Below are 17,993 nucleotides of genomic sequence, written 5' to 3'. Positions count from 1 at the left end.
CCACTGGACCACCAGGGAATTCCCAGGCTTGTGATTTTTAGATTAACCTTCGCAACTTGAAGGTTCGTATTAGGGGACTTACTGTACTTACAATCTTTGAGCCTCAGCTTCCATATCTTCAGAACAAGAAGGGTAGATAACCTGAGAAGAATGTGTGTGTATTAAGACGTATATCTTGACTAAGCACATAGGACAAGTTAAACGTTCAGTTTTTTTGTTTTGTTTTTTTTTGGCTGCGTTGGGTCTTCGTTGCTGCGCATGGGCTTTCTCTAGTTGCGTCGAGCGGGGGCTACTCTTCGTTGCGGTGCGCGGGCTTCTCATTGTGGTGGCTTCTCTTGTTGCGGAGCACGGGCTCTAGGCGTGCGGCTTCAGTAGTTGCGGCACGCGGGCTCAGTAGTTGTGGCACGCGGGCTCAGTAGTTGTGGCTCGCAGGCTTAGTTGCTCCGCAGCATGCGGGGGGGATCTTCCGGGATCAGGGCTGGAACGCGTGTCCCCTGCATTGGCAGGCGGATTCTTAAGCGCCACCAGGGAAGTCCGCATTCAATAGTTTAAAAAAAAAAAATTCAACCCAGTAGATTTGATGATGTAATTGGTTTAATTAGGCGACTCATGAACCGGGCAGCATTCTCTCTAGCAATTAGAAGGGTGCGCCAAGGGGGTTGTACTAAATGGGAGGTTTCTGTAGGAAAAAGAGCTATTAGTGAAAGAGAAGAAAGCATTGCTTGTAGGCTAGGGTTTATCTTTTTTTTTTTTTTTTTTTTAAATAAAGGGGTACTTTTTTTTTTTTTTTTAAAGGAACTCCTTTATTTACTTATTTATTTATTTATTTATTTTTGGCTGTGTTGGGTCTTCGTTTCCGTGCGAGGGCTTTCTCTAGTTGCGGCAAGTGGGGGCCACTCTTCATCGCGGCGCGCGGGTCTCTCACTATCGCGCAGGCTAGGGTTTATCTTTTTTGGGGAAAGGGAAAGGCAGGGGTTTTATCATGCAGATTGCCTCTTCCTCTGGGGGCGGAATGGAGAGCCCCCCACACCCCCATGACAGATTATCTTCTTGGTGCTGACCAGAAAATTCCAGACTGGTTGATTAGGGTTACATTTCTGGGGAAGGTTGAAACTGCAGTTAAGTCAAGTATTAAGTCTAGATTTGGTATCATGGGCTTTAGAACAAGTAATGCCATTTTGAGCCTGTGGTTTTCTCTTTAACAGAGTAAATAGGCACTAATATTATTTCTAGACACCCTGGAGGAGGTATCTATAAAATTCTTGAACCTGGTTTTAAAATATCATACTGTATTACTATAATATTGTGACATCAGACGGACTAGCTGAAAACATTATTCCAAGTTTCTAAATCATATCCTGAAGATATATGTATTTGGGGTGGGTTTTTTTTTTTTTGCACCTCTATTTTTTTTTCTAGCTTTGAGATATAATTGACATGTAACATTATATATTTATCATAAAACCTACTCACATTCATAATTTACCACCTACCACAGATCTTTTGCTTAAAGTGGGAAGGAAGGAAAGAACATACGTGGTCAAGCTTATTGAAAAATGCAACTGAGTAGTAAAAAGGAGCCGCTTGGTGCTGGAAAGGGTAAAGGATTGCATTTCCAGGCTGGAAGGGTGAGTCACTGAGTTCTGTTAAATGGGAGGCGTTGCAGAATATAAAGAAACAGGTTAAGTTTAGGTGGTTGTTTGTATTTATTGTATTGATGTAGCACTCAGAGTCCAAACAGGAGGCAGAAACCTCACCAGTATTTGAACAGGGAACAAACATTTCCCGTTTCTTATTAAATATTAAAGAGGATTTTTAACTAGTAAAAGGTGGTAAAGGTGATAAAAGACCCTCAGCAGCATTGTCCTAGCGAATGCAAATGCAGCTGTGACCCCAAGGGCAGAGGAGGCGTAAGCGCAGAAGGGACTAGATTTAGCAGTCTCCCACCCCACCAAATGCTGAGATTAACACCTCTTGGGAGAGGATGCGGCTGGTGGTAGAGACATCTGCCAGAGGGTGCTGACCAGAGTGTTACCGAGTCCAAGCTCTCTCTGCTCGCCGTACCACAGGCAAGTAAATCGGGAGACAAGGTGTTGAGGCAAGGAACATGACTTTATTCGGAAAGCCAGCAGACGGAAAAGATGGGAGACTAATATCTCCAAAAAAAACCCATCTTATCGGGGTTTGGATGCCAGTTTCTTTGATTCTTTGATGGAACAGAGAGGGGGAGGGGGTGAGGAAGTAAAGTAAAAAGGCCAGAAGTCTTGCAAATATCTCCTGGAATGGCCAGCCTCAGGGAGGGGATGTGTTAATTTCTTCTTTCTTGCAGCCATTCACAAGTGGACAGGGTCAGGATGTTTCCCTGAACAAAGGCACTTTTGTTTAACATTCAGGCAGAGGGGCAGGGTTCCCCAAGGCAGGCCATTATGTATAGAGAGTATCCTTTTAGTGAACAAAAGCAACGGGAAGCAAAGGTTAAAATAAAAGAAACAGATCCAACATGGAGTCTGATTTAGCTCTTCCTGGTAACAAGAGCTGGTCCATGTGTTACCAAGGTCCGGCTGCTCGCCGCTGGAAAGCCAACTGTCGAGAGACAAGTGTCGGTAGGAAAGGAAAGGTTGCTTTATTTCGGAGGCCCGCAACTGGAGGCGGGGAGGGCGGACGCCTGTTCAAAGGCCGACTCCCATCCAACTCCAACAATCAGGAGGCAAGAGCCTTTATAGACAGAGCGAGGCGGCTGCATGCAGAAACAATACAGTCAGCCCTGACAGTCATCTTGACATTGGTCGTCGGTGGTCTGACCTGTGTCATCTCGATTGTTTTCGGTACAGTTAATCTTCAGTTCCAGGGTCGGTTTGTTTCCATTTCTTTGAGGCCAATTCTTGGAATTGTGGCAGCTTATGTCATGGCTACAGCCTGGTCATCACGTAGTTCACTTCTTCCACCTGGTGAAGGTTTCAGTATCTATAAGACAGCTAACGGGATATGGCTCAGAATATTACCTATAGCCCTTAAGGAGGAACTAAAGGTCCTTGACTTTGCTTAAGGACTAAACTATTATTATTTGGTCTCCTTTGACTGTTTTCCTTTGTTTCTGCATTTTCTCACTTCTCTGATTAAACTTATTCTTTGGCTAAAGTTTTTCCACAGACAAAATGCAGCCTGAGGACATGGGGTGGGGCAAGTACCATAGGGTCCTTCTCCGTTTCACATGGGCATGGCTTGTTGAGTGGCCAAGGAACTTGGTGAAAGATACAGGCAAGCCAAGGTTCTATACATAGCTGGGAGATCCATATCGTCATTCTTGAAGGTCCTGAGTCCTCAAAAGTCCTGTCTGTTTTGGAGGAGTTGCTGTATTTTTCCATTAATATTTGCCGTTGGACATGGAAATGCTGAGAGTTACTCCAGAGAAACTCCTGGGTTCCAGACATAGTTCTTGACTCCACTGTGTACCAACAACCTGTTTTCCTCTTGATAATCTGAATTAATCACTTCAACCAGTAGAGTGCCCCCTTCCTCTGCCTTTGGTTTAGTGGTGTAAGGATCACACAGTGTGGCCAGGTACCAGTTCAATTCACTCTCATCTAATTCAGTGGAAACATTGTTGTGCTTCCTGGTAGAAGCATTCTCCCCTTGGGAACTAAGACCTCCAAGCCAGCAGATCATGAAGTTGCTGGGACAGGAAAGCAGTGATTTTAGGGGTGGATTATTAGTTGTAAGAGTGAGAGGATCCTCTTCCGCTTTTACCCCTCAATTTCTGGACCTGTGGCTGTGGAAGAGATGGCGTCCTGTACTGATTCAAAGTGTAGAGGAAGAAAAGTAATTTTGTTGCAGGAAGGGGGACCCCTTCCAGGACCTGAGAGTGGGCTCTTGTCTAACACTCAGAAATGAATTGTCCGAGGAGACACACATGTTGGCAAAGCAAGAGACTTTATTGGGAAGGGGTGTGTGGGTGGAGAGCAGCAGGGTGAGAGAACCCAGGAGAACTGCTCTGCCATGTGGCTTGCGGTCTCGGGTTCTACGGTAATGGGGTTAGTTTCCGGGTTGTCTCTGGCCAGTCATTCTGACTCAGGGTCCTTCCTGGTGGTACGCTCATCGCTCAGCCAAGACGGATTCCAGCGAGAAGGATTCTGGGAGGTTGGTAGGACATATGGGCTTGCATCTCCTCTCTCCTTTTGACCTTTCCCGAATTCTAACGGGTGGTGGTAGCTTGTTAGTTCCACGTTCCTTACCAGGACCTCCTGTTGTCAAGGTAACTCATGCAAGTGGCTACTATCTTGTCTGGCCAGGGTGGGTAGTTTCAATTAGTGGTTCCCCCAGCAATTTTCCTTCTACCCTTTCTATGTTATTGGCTGAGACCCCCCCCCCACCCCCACCCCACCCTGTAAAAAAAGACAGATTAACTGGAGAAAAAAAAATACCACCAACAGAAGTTTAATAACATGCATACCTCCTGTATACAAGAGAGATACCCAGGAAAACTGAATAACTCCCTGAAATGGCCCATGCCATCACCTTAAATATCATCTCCAGCTAAACACAAAAGAAGATGTTGAGGGTGAGGATGGAGCCAGTTATAGGAGGTTCTGAGGAAAAGCATGGTAAACAAGGGGATGGTTGTTATGTAGCTTTAAGTCCATGCCTTCTGCATTGATAAGAGTTTCTAGAGATTTAGTCATTCTCCTCTTCCCGGTACAGCCAGCAAGACAAGCTTACAACAGAGATTTTCCTTACAAATGTAAATGCCTCTTACAAAAGGGTTTATTTTATTCTGTTTTCAGAGCTTCTCCTGTGTCTGTAGTTTCTTTTTTTTTTTTTTAATATTTTACCATTTTATTTATTTATTTATTTATTTTATATATTTATTTATTTACTTATTTATTTTTGGCTGCATTGGGTCCTCGTTGCTGTGCACGGGCTTTCTCTAGTTGTGGTGAGCGGGGGCTACTCTTTGCTGCGGTGCCCAGGCTTCTCATTGCAGTGGCTTCTCTTGTTGTGGAGCACGGGCTCTAGGCGCCGGGCTTCAGTAGTTGTGGCATGTGGGCTTAGTAGTTGTGGCTCACGGGCTCTAGAGTGCAGGCTCAGTAGTTGTGGCACACAGGCTTAGTTGCTCTGCGGCTTGTGGGATCTTCCTGGACCAGGGCTCGAACCCATGTCCCCTGCATTGGCAGGCGGATTCTTAACAACTGCACCACCAAGGAAGTCCTGTAGTTTCTTAAAAATAACTAGCTCAAGATAATCCTTATGTCAACGAGGCATATTTTGGGGTGGCAAATTCTGCTCCCCTTTAAAAATATGTACTACATCCTATAAGACAGAACCACATCCTTTCGTGGATTTGTCTCTCAACTGCCATGACTGAGTCTTCATTAAGCCATTCTACCTTTCCACTAGGTCAGCTCTACTGGGTATGGGATATGTGATAAGACTGTTACCCCAAAACTGGGTTCACCTCTTGGTGGGTGTTGAGCCAAAAGACACAACCAAGCCAAAGATTGGGAGAAGGAATGATTTATTACTTGCAGCAAGTAAGGAGAACACCAGGGATCTTTCCCAAAGCAATGTCTCCCCAAACAGCAAGATTGGGGAAGTTTTAAGCTAAGGGTACATGCATATTCATGAAAGGACTTGAGCAGAGGAGAATTCAGCATAGAATTGGGGCAGAAGTTGACAGAGTCCAAGCTTTAGTTGATTGAAGTCAGGAGGGTCAACGTCAGCATTCCATCCTCCACCTGGGTGAGAGCCTTAGTTCCTGCAGAACTCAAAGATATATATATATATTTTTTTAATTAATTTATTTAATTTATTTATTTTTGGTTGAGTTGGGTCTTTGTTGCTGTGCGTGGGCTTTCTCTAGTTGTGGCGAGCGGGGGCTACTCTTCGTTGCGTTGTGTGGGCTTCTCATTGCTGTGGCTTCTCTTGTTGCGGAGCACGGGCCGTAGGCACGCGGGCTTCAGTAGTTGTGGCACATGGGCTCGGTAGTTGTGGCTCGCGGGCTCTAGAGCGCAAGCTCAGTAATTGTGGCGCACGGGCTTAGTTGCTCCGCGGCATGTGGGATCTTCCCGGACCAGGGCTCGAACTCGTGTCCCCTGCATTGGCAGGCGGATTCTTAACCATTGCGCCACCAGGGAAGCCCAAAGATATATTATTATGTTTATCTCTTGAGGAGGAACTGGGACCCTGTTTTATCACTGACCTATTGTTTCTTGACTGCTTTTCCTTTGTTCCTGCATTTCCCTCACTTCCGGTAAGGTCATTAACTATGGAGACCTATTCAAGGGCAAGCATTGTGGGCAGGCTTAGATCACAAAATGGCTTAGGCCAAAAATGGCTTCTCTTATGTCAAGAAAGCCATGCCTGGCTCTCTTTCTTCATGAACCCTCCTACCTTATCTGCTTACAAGACCAGTCAATTCTGTGGGCATGAGTCCATTGCTGTACTTCTTTTGCTGTGAAATAGAGTACCTTGGTTAGAAGTGATGCCATGCCCAATGTCATGATGGTGGATAAGGCCTTCTGTGAATCAGTGGATGATGGTTCTGATCTCAGGTGGCCTCGGCCTGCAGTGGCATGAAGCAGGATTTTGGTTCCCGACCAAAGATTGAAGTCAGGCCTCGGCAGTGAGAGCACCAAATCCTAGCCACTAGACCACCAGGGAACAGTGGCCAGTGACAAGGCCCTGGCCTGTACGGCTTTGCAGAAAGTGAATTTCCACAAAGAAATGGGAAGTAGTGAAACAAAGTGTTTATTAGGAGGAAAAAGAGTACGTGTAGATAGACACATAGGCGGCCTCAGAGAGAGAGAGAGAGAGTCGTGCCCTCGTGGTAGTTTGAATCACTTATATGGGGCATTTCTTCTGGGTTTCCTTTGGCCAATCAACTTGCTTTGCCTGGTTCTGAGTCCGTATTTGTTTTATCTCAGGGTCCTCCCCTGCGTGCGCGCATCTCTTAGCCAAGATGGATTCTAGTGAAGAGGCCTGTGGGTAGGTTGACGTCACTCCCTTTTGACCTCCAAGGAGCCTTTCTGCTCTTGTATAGTCAGGAGGGTCTCCTTGACCTCAAGTATGAGAAATATGTGGTCTCTTATCTGGGCAGGGCTCAGCTCCTCCTCCTCTTCAACTTGGAGTATCTGTCCACAGGGGACAAACCCCAGCTGCTCAGCCTGGGGCCCATCTATCTCCTGCCTCAGTTCTGGCAGATGCGTCATGGTCAGGGAATGCAAATCCATATCCAGTATATGTCTATCCCAATGAGGATGATGGGAGAGGTTCAATGTTATCAACCTGCCACCAGGTGGCTGGCTATCCTCACTAGTAAATGTTGCCATATTAGAGGCTCAGTGCCATATTAGGGGCTCTCTACATGGGCTGATTAGGCGCTCAGGGCTTGCAGCAGTCAGGCCAGCCTTGGTAAGGAGAAGTCCATTTTTTTGAACTCCATCCCTGCCACCATGGCCATTTTGTTGAAGGGCGATTGAGCGAGAACTGGGGTGGCTGTGGAAACTGACTGATATGCACAGGGTGTGTCTTGTTGCCTACCTGATTACTGAGCACTTTTTCTGCAGTGCATCATTGGTGAGCATTCACATGGGGCACAAAATTTTTACAGCCCATACCCATTCTTAAAGCCTCATCCACGGAACTCTCCCTTAGACTTGCTTGTCACCAGTCTCTCAATCTTGTTCCTTCCAAGTTCCTGACCATCCAGTTAAGCCTTTAGCAACTACCCATAAATTAATACAGGTGTGTGGTTCTGGCCATTTCTCATCCAGAAAAAGTAGTAAACCAAATGTACTACTTCAGGTTCTGTTCAGTGGGAGGATTTTTCTTCATGACTATTCTTCAGGGTCACCTCCGAGTGAGGCTGTAAGACGGCAGGTATCCACCTTCTGGTGGCAGCTCCATCGTTAACCAGGCTTGAGTTTTTTCTTCCTCAGCCCATCATCCAGAACCTCCCATGAGGCCATAGCTGTGGATTGAGGGGGAAGAGGCACAGGGCCACTTACTCCTATAAATTGCTTTCCTTTTGCCTGAGTCTGGTGTCTTATATGCCACTCCCACCTGATGAGCGATTGAAGCTGCTCTTGCCTAACTTCGTGGTTTGATGGTTCAGACAAAACCCAGTTTGTCCTGGGAAACCCAGGCCATAAGGTCACCTGGTGACTCATGGTTAGGCATTCAGTCTCTTCCAAGGCTCAGAAGCAAGCTAGAGGCTCTTTTCTCAGAAGGATGATAGTCATCTACACAAGAGGGCATAAGATTTACGTCAAAACCCTGGAGGTCTATGCTGCGATTTTGTGATGGGTGCTTGCCAAAGGGTCAACCAGATCATACCTGGTTGTTCCAGACACTCTTGAGAGTCCCACTGTATCTGCTTGTTCGTGACATCCAAGTGGAAGAGCAGCTTGCACTGCAATCTAGATTTCTCTTACTCTAGGCTCCAATAAAAGTAGACTCCTTACTTGTGACTTGGAAAACGGGTTGAAGTAGCACACACAAATGTGGTATGTGTTGCTTCCAAATTCACATTTCATTGTTCATTAAGGCCTAAAATACTGACAGTTCTTACTGGGTGAAATTGGTAAAATTTGAGCTTGCTTGAAGGATGCACATGACTTTTAAAAAATAGTTTATTTTGAAATAATTTCAAATCTACAGAAAAGTTGTCAGAACAGAACTAAGAACTCCCATATCCCCTTCACCTAGATTCTTCAGTTCTTAACATTTTACCATATTTGTTTTCTCTCTCCTCCTCATCCTCATCCTCTCCCCCTGTACACATTCACACACACATACAAACACTCAGACATTCATTATTATCAGTCTTTTTAGAACCTTTTGAGAGCAAGCTATAGACATGGTTCCCATCACTCCTAAGCATTCAAGTGTGTTTTTCCTAAAAGGGATACTTTCCTACATGACCAACACAGCTCTCAAATCAGCAGATTGACATTGCACAGCCCGATAACAAGCCCCTTTCAAGCTGTGCCAAGTGTACCAGCAATGACTCTTTCTTTCCTTTCTGGTCCAGCATCCTATCTAGGAGTGTGTGTTGTCTTTAGCTATCCTGTCCCCTCAGACATGTTCAGCAGGAAGAGTTCCTCAGCCTCTCCCTGTTGTTCATGTCCTTGACACTTTTTTAAAAAGTATAGACATTCTGTAGCATGACCAGCTCTACCTGGGTCCATCTACTGTTTCCTTATAACCAGACTCAGGTCTTGCATTCTTGGCAGGAATGCTGGAGAAACGGAGTCTTAACCACTGGACCGCCAGGGAAGTTCTGGTAGTCCTGTTCTTAATTTTTCAACAAAATATCCTTTTCCCAATCAAACTTCCACTGACCAGCCTTAGCCTTTAAGCTAAGCTTAGCCCTAGCTGCCATTGATAACTCCCACCTTAATCAGTCACCTCTATGGTGGTTGCCAAATGGTGATTCTGTTTTCATCATTCTTTTCTAACACATTTACTAGAGCTTCCCATTCTCATTTATCTTTTTATTCATTCATGTATGTCAGTGTGGACTGCTGGATTCATATTTCATTCAATAGGTTGTAAGCTGATACTTTAATCATTTATTTATTTATTTTAATTATTTATTTTATTTATTTATTTTCGGCTGCATTGGGTCTTCATTGCTGCGCGCAGGCTTTCTCTAGTTGCGGCGAGTGGTGGCTACTCTTCGTTGCAGTGTGCGGGCTTCTCATTGCGGTGGCTTCTCTTGTTGCAGAGCACGGGCTCTAGGCGTGTGGGCTTCCGTAGTTGTGGCATGTGGGCTCAGTAGTTGTGGCTTGCAGGCTCTAGAGCGCAGGCTCAGTAGTTGTGGCACATGGACTTAGTTGCTTCGAGGCATGTGGGATCTTCCCGGACCAGGGCTCGAACCCGTGTCCCCTACATTGGCAGGCGGATTCCTAACCACTGCACCACCAGGGAAGTCCCTCATCATTTATTTTGATGCTCAAATTGTCCCAGATATGGCCAGTGGGAATCTCTTCAGTCTAGTTTCTGTGTCATTCTCAGGTGTCCTCATCATTTTTTGAGTATTTCCTTGCTTTCTGGAATAACAAGATGTTCCAGGCTCATTTTATACTTTTGTTATCCCAGCTTTGGAACCAGCCATTTTTCCAAGAAGCCCTGGTTCCTTTTAGTGCAGAATGGCATTTAAAAACCAACATCTGAGTGTTCAGTGTGCTTATTGTTACTGGGGTGTCATTGCTTCTAGGCTCTCATATTGGACAGAATGAGAAACAAAGGTATATAAATATTTGTACATATGTATGATATATGCACACGTTCATATGCACATATATGTACCTATAACTATTTATCTATCTACGTACATAATTATAAAACCATGCCCTCATGGCAGAACTTCCAATTCCATTACATTGTCTCAAGGTATATTCTAGCCTACTCTTTTTTTAAGTTTGTAAATATCATTTCAGGGACTGAAGAACTTGACTTCTATCATCTTCAGTACATTTACACGTTTGTTCAATGTATCCAATCTCCCAACCATGTGGGCTGTCTCCTCTGCCTGCTGCCTCTGTGCTGCTGCCCCTGTTCTCCCAACTGCCCTCCATCCTTGGCTACTGGAACTGTTGGCCTTCTCCTCTGTATGGCTCTCAACCTTTTTCATCATTGAACAATTGACCCATCTCATTGGCCACCATGTTGATTCCTGTCCTCTGGGAAGGGAAGGGAAGGAAAAGGAAGATGGAAAAGAAAGTGACTACGTATGGTTTTGATAGGTAGAACTGTAGGGAAACTTTGTCCTAGGCTGAGGTACTGCCGAGGTACAGATGTATTTTGGGAACTTTTAACAGGAAGATGTCTGACAGGTGAGTATGGTACATGGGGTATACTTAATGAGAGATGAGGCTTAGCACTACCTCAGAATATGTAACATGTTTTTGTTTACTTGTTTACTGGTTGTCTCTCCCATTAGAATGTAAGTTCCACGAGAACAAAAACTCTGCCTTGTCCACTGCTGTTATCCTTGGTGCCAAAAATAGTGCCTGGCAAATAGTGGTACTCAATTATTCTTTGTTAAACGCATGAAGCTCCGAAAAGTAGTTTGCCTGCATATTTTGGAGGTCAGAATAAGAAGATTGAGTTTAATTTTCTTAAGCAGGGGAAGGCTATCAAAGTCCTCCATAGTGGGGTAGTGGTACAACCTGAGTTTTAGTAAGATACCTCCAGGAACAATGGGAATGATAGGTGAAAATGACAAAAGATTTGGAGACGCAGTCATTTTAGGAAATGTTTATTATCTATATTTTGTGGGACGCTTGTTCAGAAGTATAAAGATTTTATTTTTACTTCATGTTTTAAAAGATTCCCAAATGTATCATAAAAGAATTTCGTTAAAATTTCTAAAACACATATTCTAGAAAAAAATTTACCACACGGGACAGTTTGTCATCAATATTTGTCATCTTTGAAAAGTACCAAGAACATTTTCCCTGAAATTTTATGTCATCACCACTTAAAAGTTGGTTTCTCCTATTTGTTATAAATTGCTTTAAAAAGTACATTAAACATTTTTTATCATAATTGATCATATGATTCATCCATTTCTATAGTTCAGTACAATATTGTACATATTTAATTTTAACATAGTGATTATAATTTAGTAGTGGTTTTCACAAATTATTTTCAAAAATGGTTATAGATTTTAGATAGACACGGCCTTAAATACTGGTGATCTTTTCAGTTGATTGCTATATCTTAGTTTTTTTGTTTTTTTTTTTTAAGGAATTGAATACAACAAGCGTTTATCAAGAGGATTTTATGGGTCAGGTACTTGTCAAGGACTCTGCAGTGTGTGAGATCTTACCCTCCTTACAAGCTAATATGTTTGCTTGTTACTGTTTCATGGCTGTTGGCAGAACACATGACTCCTGGGTCAGAGACAAAGGACTTCATCATGGCAAAAGCAGTATTAGTGATTCATGTGTATTTGCATTGATTCCCCATGCCCCCTAAGTTCCATGAGGGTGTCACAAAAGACCTACCATGGATGCCTATACGCAGTAGTGAGTTGTATTAAAGGAGAGGATCCCTGAGCTTGGGGGGTTCACCACTTCTGCAGTAAGGAGTAGCAAGCCTGCTTCTTGGCAGGGGAAAGACATTACCTCATCCTTCAAGGTTGCTCACTGCAAACACAACTCAGGAATGGCCCAAGGAAAGAGTGATCAGGGCCTTTGTACTCTTGGCATGCCCAGAAAGAACATGCAGGGACTCTTGGGCCAATGGAGATTGCCTCCCCCAAAGGTACTGTGTTAGTGAGAAAAAAATAGTCTCCTAAAATGAAGTAGGCCAAATCTAAAATACAATTTTTTGTGGGAAAACACTAGAAATTTTAATTGAACTTGAGATGTACGGCATTACGGATGCTCCCTCTGCATTGAATAATGCTGCTGACTAGGTCTGTCATCAGTATAATATTGATGGGTGTGTGGAAGGTTGGTTGAAAATTTACTGGGATTAGTTGAAAATCATTACAGTGTAGTGAATATCAAAATCTAAAAAAATTTAAATTTAGCCTTTCTTGGTTGACTTGCTATGCTTTTATAGTTTTCTCTACATATGATTTTAAAAACTGATATTTTCAAAACATAGTGGTGATAGCAACAACCACTGTCACAGCACCAAAAATGGGTAACATTTCGTGAAGGCTTACTGTGTGACATACACCATTCAAAGTACTTCTCAACTCACTATCCTGACAATAACTCTATGAAATAGGCACTATTTATTTTGCATAAGAGGAAACTAAGGCACAGAAAGGGGAAGTAATTTACATAATGTCATATCGAATATCAGGATGCTTTCAGCTACGGTTGACAGAAACTCTCACAAATTGTTGATTTATTATATGACATTCCAGGAAGACCAGAAGTGTGATGGGTTTCAGAGTTGAGTCAATGGCTAAACAAAGTCAGCAGTCGAAATTAGTTCCATCTTTTTAAAAGCTCGTCATCTGTGCACTGGCTTTGCCCTCTGGCTGGCCCCTCTTGTGGTCACCAGATGACTATGCCAGTTCCTGGCCTCATTTCCACACGTGGCAATGTCCAGAGTCATAGAGGAAGCCTCTCCCTGGTGCTTCTGTGTAAAAAGCTTTCCCACAAGCCCCCGACAGATCTTTTCTCCCGTCACACTCGCCAGAACCGAGTCCCACGCCCACCCCTAAAATATCTGACCAGAAGAACGGGATCACTGTGGTGGGCTGAGACCAGACGAGGGTTACCCTTGATTACTGGGAATTACTGAGTTCCATGGGAGATAAATCTGAGGCTCTGCCAGCGGTAAAAAGAGAGGGCTTGCCATGGGGTGCCCCCCATCACGGTCTGCTCCACCTGGTCAGCAGACAAGTGAGGGGTAGAAACACAGATACTCTGTCTACAGAGCCTGCACTGAAAAGTCTGGGAATTCTACTTGAGCTTTCACGGCTCTCTTTTTTTACCTGACATTTTAGAAACCAATAGTTGTGGTAAGTTTGGTCAAATTGACAGAGAGAGTACATCCAGAAAACTGGCCTTCTTGTTACAGTTTGAGATGCCCGTCGTTAAAAGTCTGTAGGAGGACATTACAGATACTTGCTCCTACTTAGATTTTTTGGGGAATTCTGTTTAAAATCAAATACAGTACAGTGGTGTGATTATCTTAAAGAAGAAGTTCTCAAATTTTTTGGTTTCAGGACCTCTTTACAGTCTTAAAAATTATAGGGTCCCTCAAAGAGCTTTAGTTTATGTTATATCTATTCAGAGTTACCATATTAGAAATTTTAAAGGAGAGACCTTTAAAATCATGATAAACCAATTCTGTGTTAGTATAAATAATGTATTTTAAAGAAAAACAAACTGTGTTTTTCAAAACAAAAACTTTAATGAGAATAGTGTCATTGTTTTACATTTTTGCAAATCTTCTCAATGCCTGGCTTAATGGAACATAGCTGAATTCTCCTGTCGGCTTCTGCATTCAATCTGTCATCCAGTCACATAACCTGTAGCCTCTGGAAAACTCCACTGAACACTTGTGAGAAAATGATAATGGAAAAGGCAGATAGAATCTTAATATTGTTATGAAAATAATTTTGACCTGTGGATTCCCTGAAAGAGTGTCCTGGAACCTCCAGGGGTTCCTCAGACCACACTTTGAGAACCTCTATCTAAAAGTAATTTTGCTTGCTATGCCCGTGCATAATTTATAATGGCATCAAGCAGAAGCACATATAAAATGCAAATAAGATATTAAAAATAGGCTCATAAATTGGTCATGTCTCAGAAAATGGAAATAAGATGAGTATCAGTGGAGCAATGTGCTAGTGTCCAGGGAATCTGATAATCCAGCAGAGTCCTGGGGAAAACCCGTAGTCATGAGAAGATAATTCAGTGGTCTCCTCACTTCACCAATCCTTTGAATCTGTAAAATATGATTTGCACGAAATATGCGCACTAAATATATTTTTAAGGAAATATCTATTATATAAACCACAGTTAATCTCTCCTTCCTCCCTTTTTTTTCTTTTTCAGATTTAACATTTCAGATGATTTGAAGGTTGGCTTTTTCAGCACAGACCATGCTACTCAAACGGATTCCAGTGAGATTTTGCCATTAAAAGAGTTGAGTTCATCTACACAAAAGCTAGTGCAGGTAAATCTGGATTTATTTTGAAACTTCTGAGATAATTTGTGGGTACTATTTGCCTTTATGTCTTTCCTTGACAGAACTGAAATGATTAGCGTTTTAAAAATATTAGTATCTTTTACACACTGAGTTGGATGACAGTTGTGTCTTTTAAAATTATTAGTATAAACTACTACTTCTATTTGTGTCATATGTATGTCATGCTTATATATGTTAACTTGTTTAGTGAAATGTTTTCTTACTCTCTCTGGAATTCTTTTGACATCTGTGAACATTTTCTATTTAGGATATTTTAAAAAATTACAAAATATTTTTGGCATATAGAAAAATGTCAAGAATAATATACAGTAGTGAATAACTGTGTCACCCATGGTCAGGGAGGAAGAAATTTTCCTCTGTCCCTGTAGGTTCTTCTGGCTGGTCTAAGAATTAATTAACATGCGACAGATTAACAGGAGAAAATCCAACAAAAATTTAATAACTTATATGTGGGAGAGACCCAGGAAAACTGAGTAACTTGCTAAAATAGCCAAAGCTCTCACCTTCAGCTAAGGACAAAGGAGGATGTTGAGGATAGTGGTTTGGGACTTCGTAGGAGAGGAAGACAATTAACATGAAGATGGAAAAGCAAATATTTGGTAAACAGATGTTTGCTGGGCCATGCAGAGACAGTGGGACACAGAGACGAATTTTAACTGACTTTGCTAGGTTCCTCCCGGTCTACACAGCTAGTGCATATTATACTATAGTTATCTATGGTGCTAGCTCCCTTCCTGGAACAGGTCCTCTATCTGCATTCTTCTAGGAAGTTATGGGGAAGGTGAAAGGTTCTTCCTGAGTCTTTGGGGCCTTAAAAATAATCAGCCTAAATAAATCCTCATGCCAAAGAGACACAATTTGAGGTGGCAGATTTTGCTCCCCTACGCTACCATGCAGCTTTTTCAGATCTCCATATTCTATCATATTTCCTTTGGGGCTTTAAAAAAATTTTTTTTTAATTTTATTGAAGTATAATTGATTTACAATGTTGTGTTTATTTCTCTGTACAGCAAAGCTTTGGGGCTTTTTTGATTGTAAAGAAACAGAACATTTCATACACATTAGATATCAAGAGTTATTATTAAAAGTCCTAATCAATAAAACTGTGACATAGGGTAGCATACTACTACAAATACTTTAGGTTGCTTTGCTTCTGTTTTTTCACTTAACAACATAACTTGGAAATCATTTATGTACGTTGGTACATAAAGAGCTTCCTCATCTATTTTACAAGTACATTGTATCACAAACTGGCATCATTTATTTAGCTATCCTCCTACTGATGGACATCATTTTGGTCGTTTCAAATCTTTTACTGCAATGAATAATTCTGTACATACTCACATGCCAGTAAAACTGGGATGTAAATTCTTAAAAGTGAAATGTCTGAGTCAGAGGATGCGTGCATTAGTCATTGTGAAGGATGTTGCCAAGTTGCCCTGCATAGAAATTATACCAATTTACACTCCCACTTTTGAGGATGTCTCTTTTCCCACATACGTCCCAATTTATTGTCTTCTTTTATGCCTTCAGAAAAGTGTTATAACTTTATTCCTTTGCAACTAGCGTCTAAATGAGTAAGTTCTGGTCAGTAGAATTTAGGTGGAAATATTGGGTGGCTGCTTTGGGCCACCTTTAAGGCACAGTTCCGATGCATTGTCTGCCACTTTACTTCTTCCTCATCTCGTCTCTCTTTCCTTCCTCTCTTTCTTTCTTGCCTTCCTCTTTTTACTTCGGTGCCTAGACCATGGATGCTACCAGTTACACCATGATTTTGAGGTATACAGACGACTAAGGAGATAGAAGGATCTTGGGTCATTTTCACCACCTAGTGAAAGAGAAGTAAACTTACCTCTCTTTTATGCTTCTGTTATTTGGATTTTTTAATATAGCTGAACCAAAATCTGACGCAATATGCTTAAATCAGATTAAGGATGTTTCTTTATTTCAAATTAGTGAGAGACATTTTTTTTAAAAAAATCATGAATGGCTGGATTTGAATGCTTTTCATGGATCTGTTGAGATGGTCATACAGTCATATGGTTTTTCTCCTTTATCTGATGATGTGAAGAAATTCAATTTTTTGATGGTAAGCCTGGAACGAGGGCTTCCCTGGTGGTGCAGTGGTTGAGAATCCGCCTGCCAATGCAGGGGACACGGGTTCGAGCCCTGGTCTGGGAAGATCCCACATGCCGCAGAGCAACTGGGCCCGTGAGCCACAACTACTGAGCCTGCGCATCTGGAGCCTGTGCTCCGCAACAAGAGAGGCCGCGATAGTGAGAGGCCCGCGCACTGCGATGAAGAGTGGCCCCCACTTGCCGCAACTAGAGAAAGCCCTCACACAGAAACGAAGACCCAACACAGCCATAAATAAATAAATAAATAAATAAATAAATAAATTTTGGGGGGAAAAAAAAAAACCTGGAGCGAACCCAACTGGACTATAATATTTCCTTTTGCATTGCATTATTTGCTGTTATTTTACTAAGGATTGTTTTCCATCTATGTTCGTAAGTGAGGTTATCCTATAATTTTCTTTTCTCCTTATGCTGTTGTTGTTCAGTCTTGGTAACAAGGTCATAGTATTGTCATAAAGTGAGTTGGGAAGTGTTCCCTAGTCTATTCTCTGGAATTACTGGCTTGAGATTGGAAGTATCTATTTCTTCAGTGTAAACTTGCATGTAAAACTGTCTGTGCTTATTTTTACTGCTGTTGTTGTTTTGTTATGGTTATATTAAGGTTTTCTTAAATCTTCTTGGGTCAGTTTGATGTTATATTTTTCTACAAAATATTCAAATTGTTGGTTTTGGTGTTGATTATTGTCTTTGCATATCGTTTTTAGGTCTTTATTGTATCCGTAGTTATATTTCTTTTAAAATTCTTAATATGGTCTTTATACCTCCTCTCTTTTTTCTTGATGAATCCTGACAGTGTTATCTATTTCATTAATTTTTTTCACAGACCCAACTTCTGGATTTATTAATCCTTTCTATCATATCTTTATTTTCTAGTTCATAAATTTCTTTTCTTATCCTTATTATTTATTTATTTATGTGTTTTTAAAATATTTATTTATTTATTTTATTTGGTTGCATCGGGTCTTACTTGCGGCAGGCGGGCTCCTTAGCTGCGGCAGGCGGGCTCCTTAGCTGCAGCTCTCCAGCTCCTTAGTTGCAGCATGTGGGCTTCTTAGTTGTGGCATGCGAACTTTTAGTTGTGGCATGCATGTGGGACCTAGTTCCCTGACCAGGGATCGAACCTGGGCCCCCTGCATTGGGAGCTCAGAGTCTTACCCACTGCGCCACCAG

At 42.2% G+C, this 17,993-nt stretch overlaps 1 protein-coding gene and 2 long non-coding RNA genes across 5 annotated transcripts in view; 1 reads left to right on the top strand and 2 right to left on the bottom strand.

Annotated features, from left to right (window-relative positions):
- LOC309654966 (uncharacterized protein C10orf67, mitochondrial) overlaps positions 1-17,993 on the top strand; it is a 117,287-nt gene that overhangs the window by 7,089 nt on the left and 92,205 nt on the right. For all 3 annotated transcript variants that reach the window (XM_082449732.1, XM_082449734.1, XM_082449733.1), the window contains exon 2: positions 14,532-14,652. In XM_082449732.1, the coding sequence (XP_082305858.1) occupies positions 14,532-14,652 (121 nt within the window). The remainder of the gene's footprint in view (positions 1-14,531; positions 14,653-17,993) is intronic.
- On the bottom strand, positions 1,374-12,196 carry LOC309655067. Its single transcript, XR_014260605.1, has 2 exons — positions 6,126-12,196; positions 1,374-5,752 (listed from the first exon to the last, which is right to left on the bottom strand). It is a non-coding gene; the product is annotated as an uncharacterized lncRNA (long non-coding RNA).
- On the bottom strand, positions 14,588-17,761 carry LOC309655058. Its single transcript, XR_014260590.1, has 2 exons — positions 17,107-17,761; positions 14,588-16,780 (listed from the first exon to the last, which is right to left on the bottom strand). It is a non-coding gene; the product is annotated as an uncharacterized lncRNA (long non-coding RNA).

This window comes from Balaenoptera physalus (genome assembly GCF_965194825.1).
Source record: "Balaenoptera physalus genome assembly, chromosome: 2".
NCBI lineage: Eukaryota > Metazoa > Chordata > Mammalia > Artiodactyla > Balaenopteridae > Balaenoptera > Balaenoptera physalus.
This window is presented reverse-complemented; position numbering and strand designations above follow the sequence as displayed.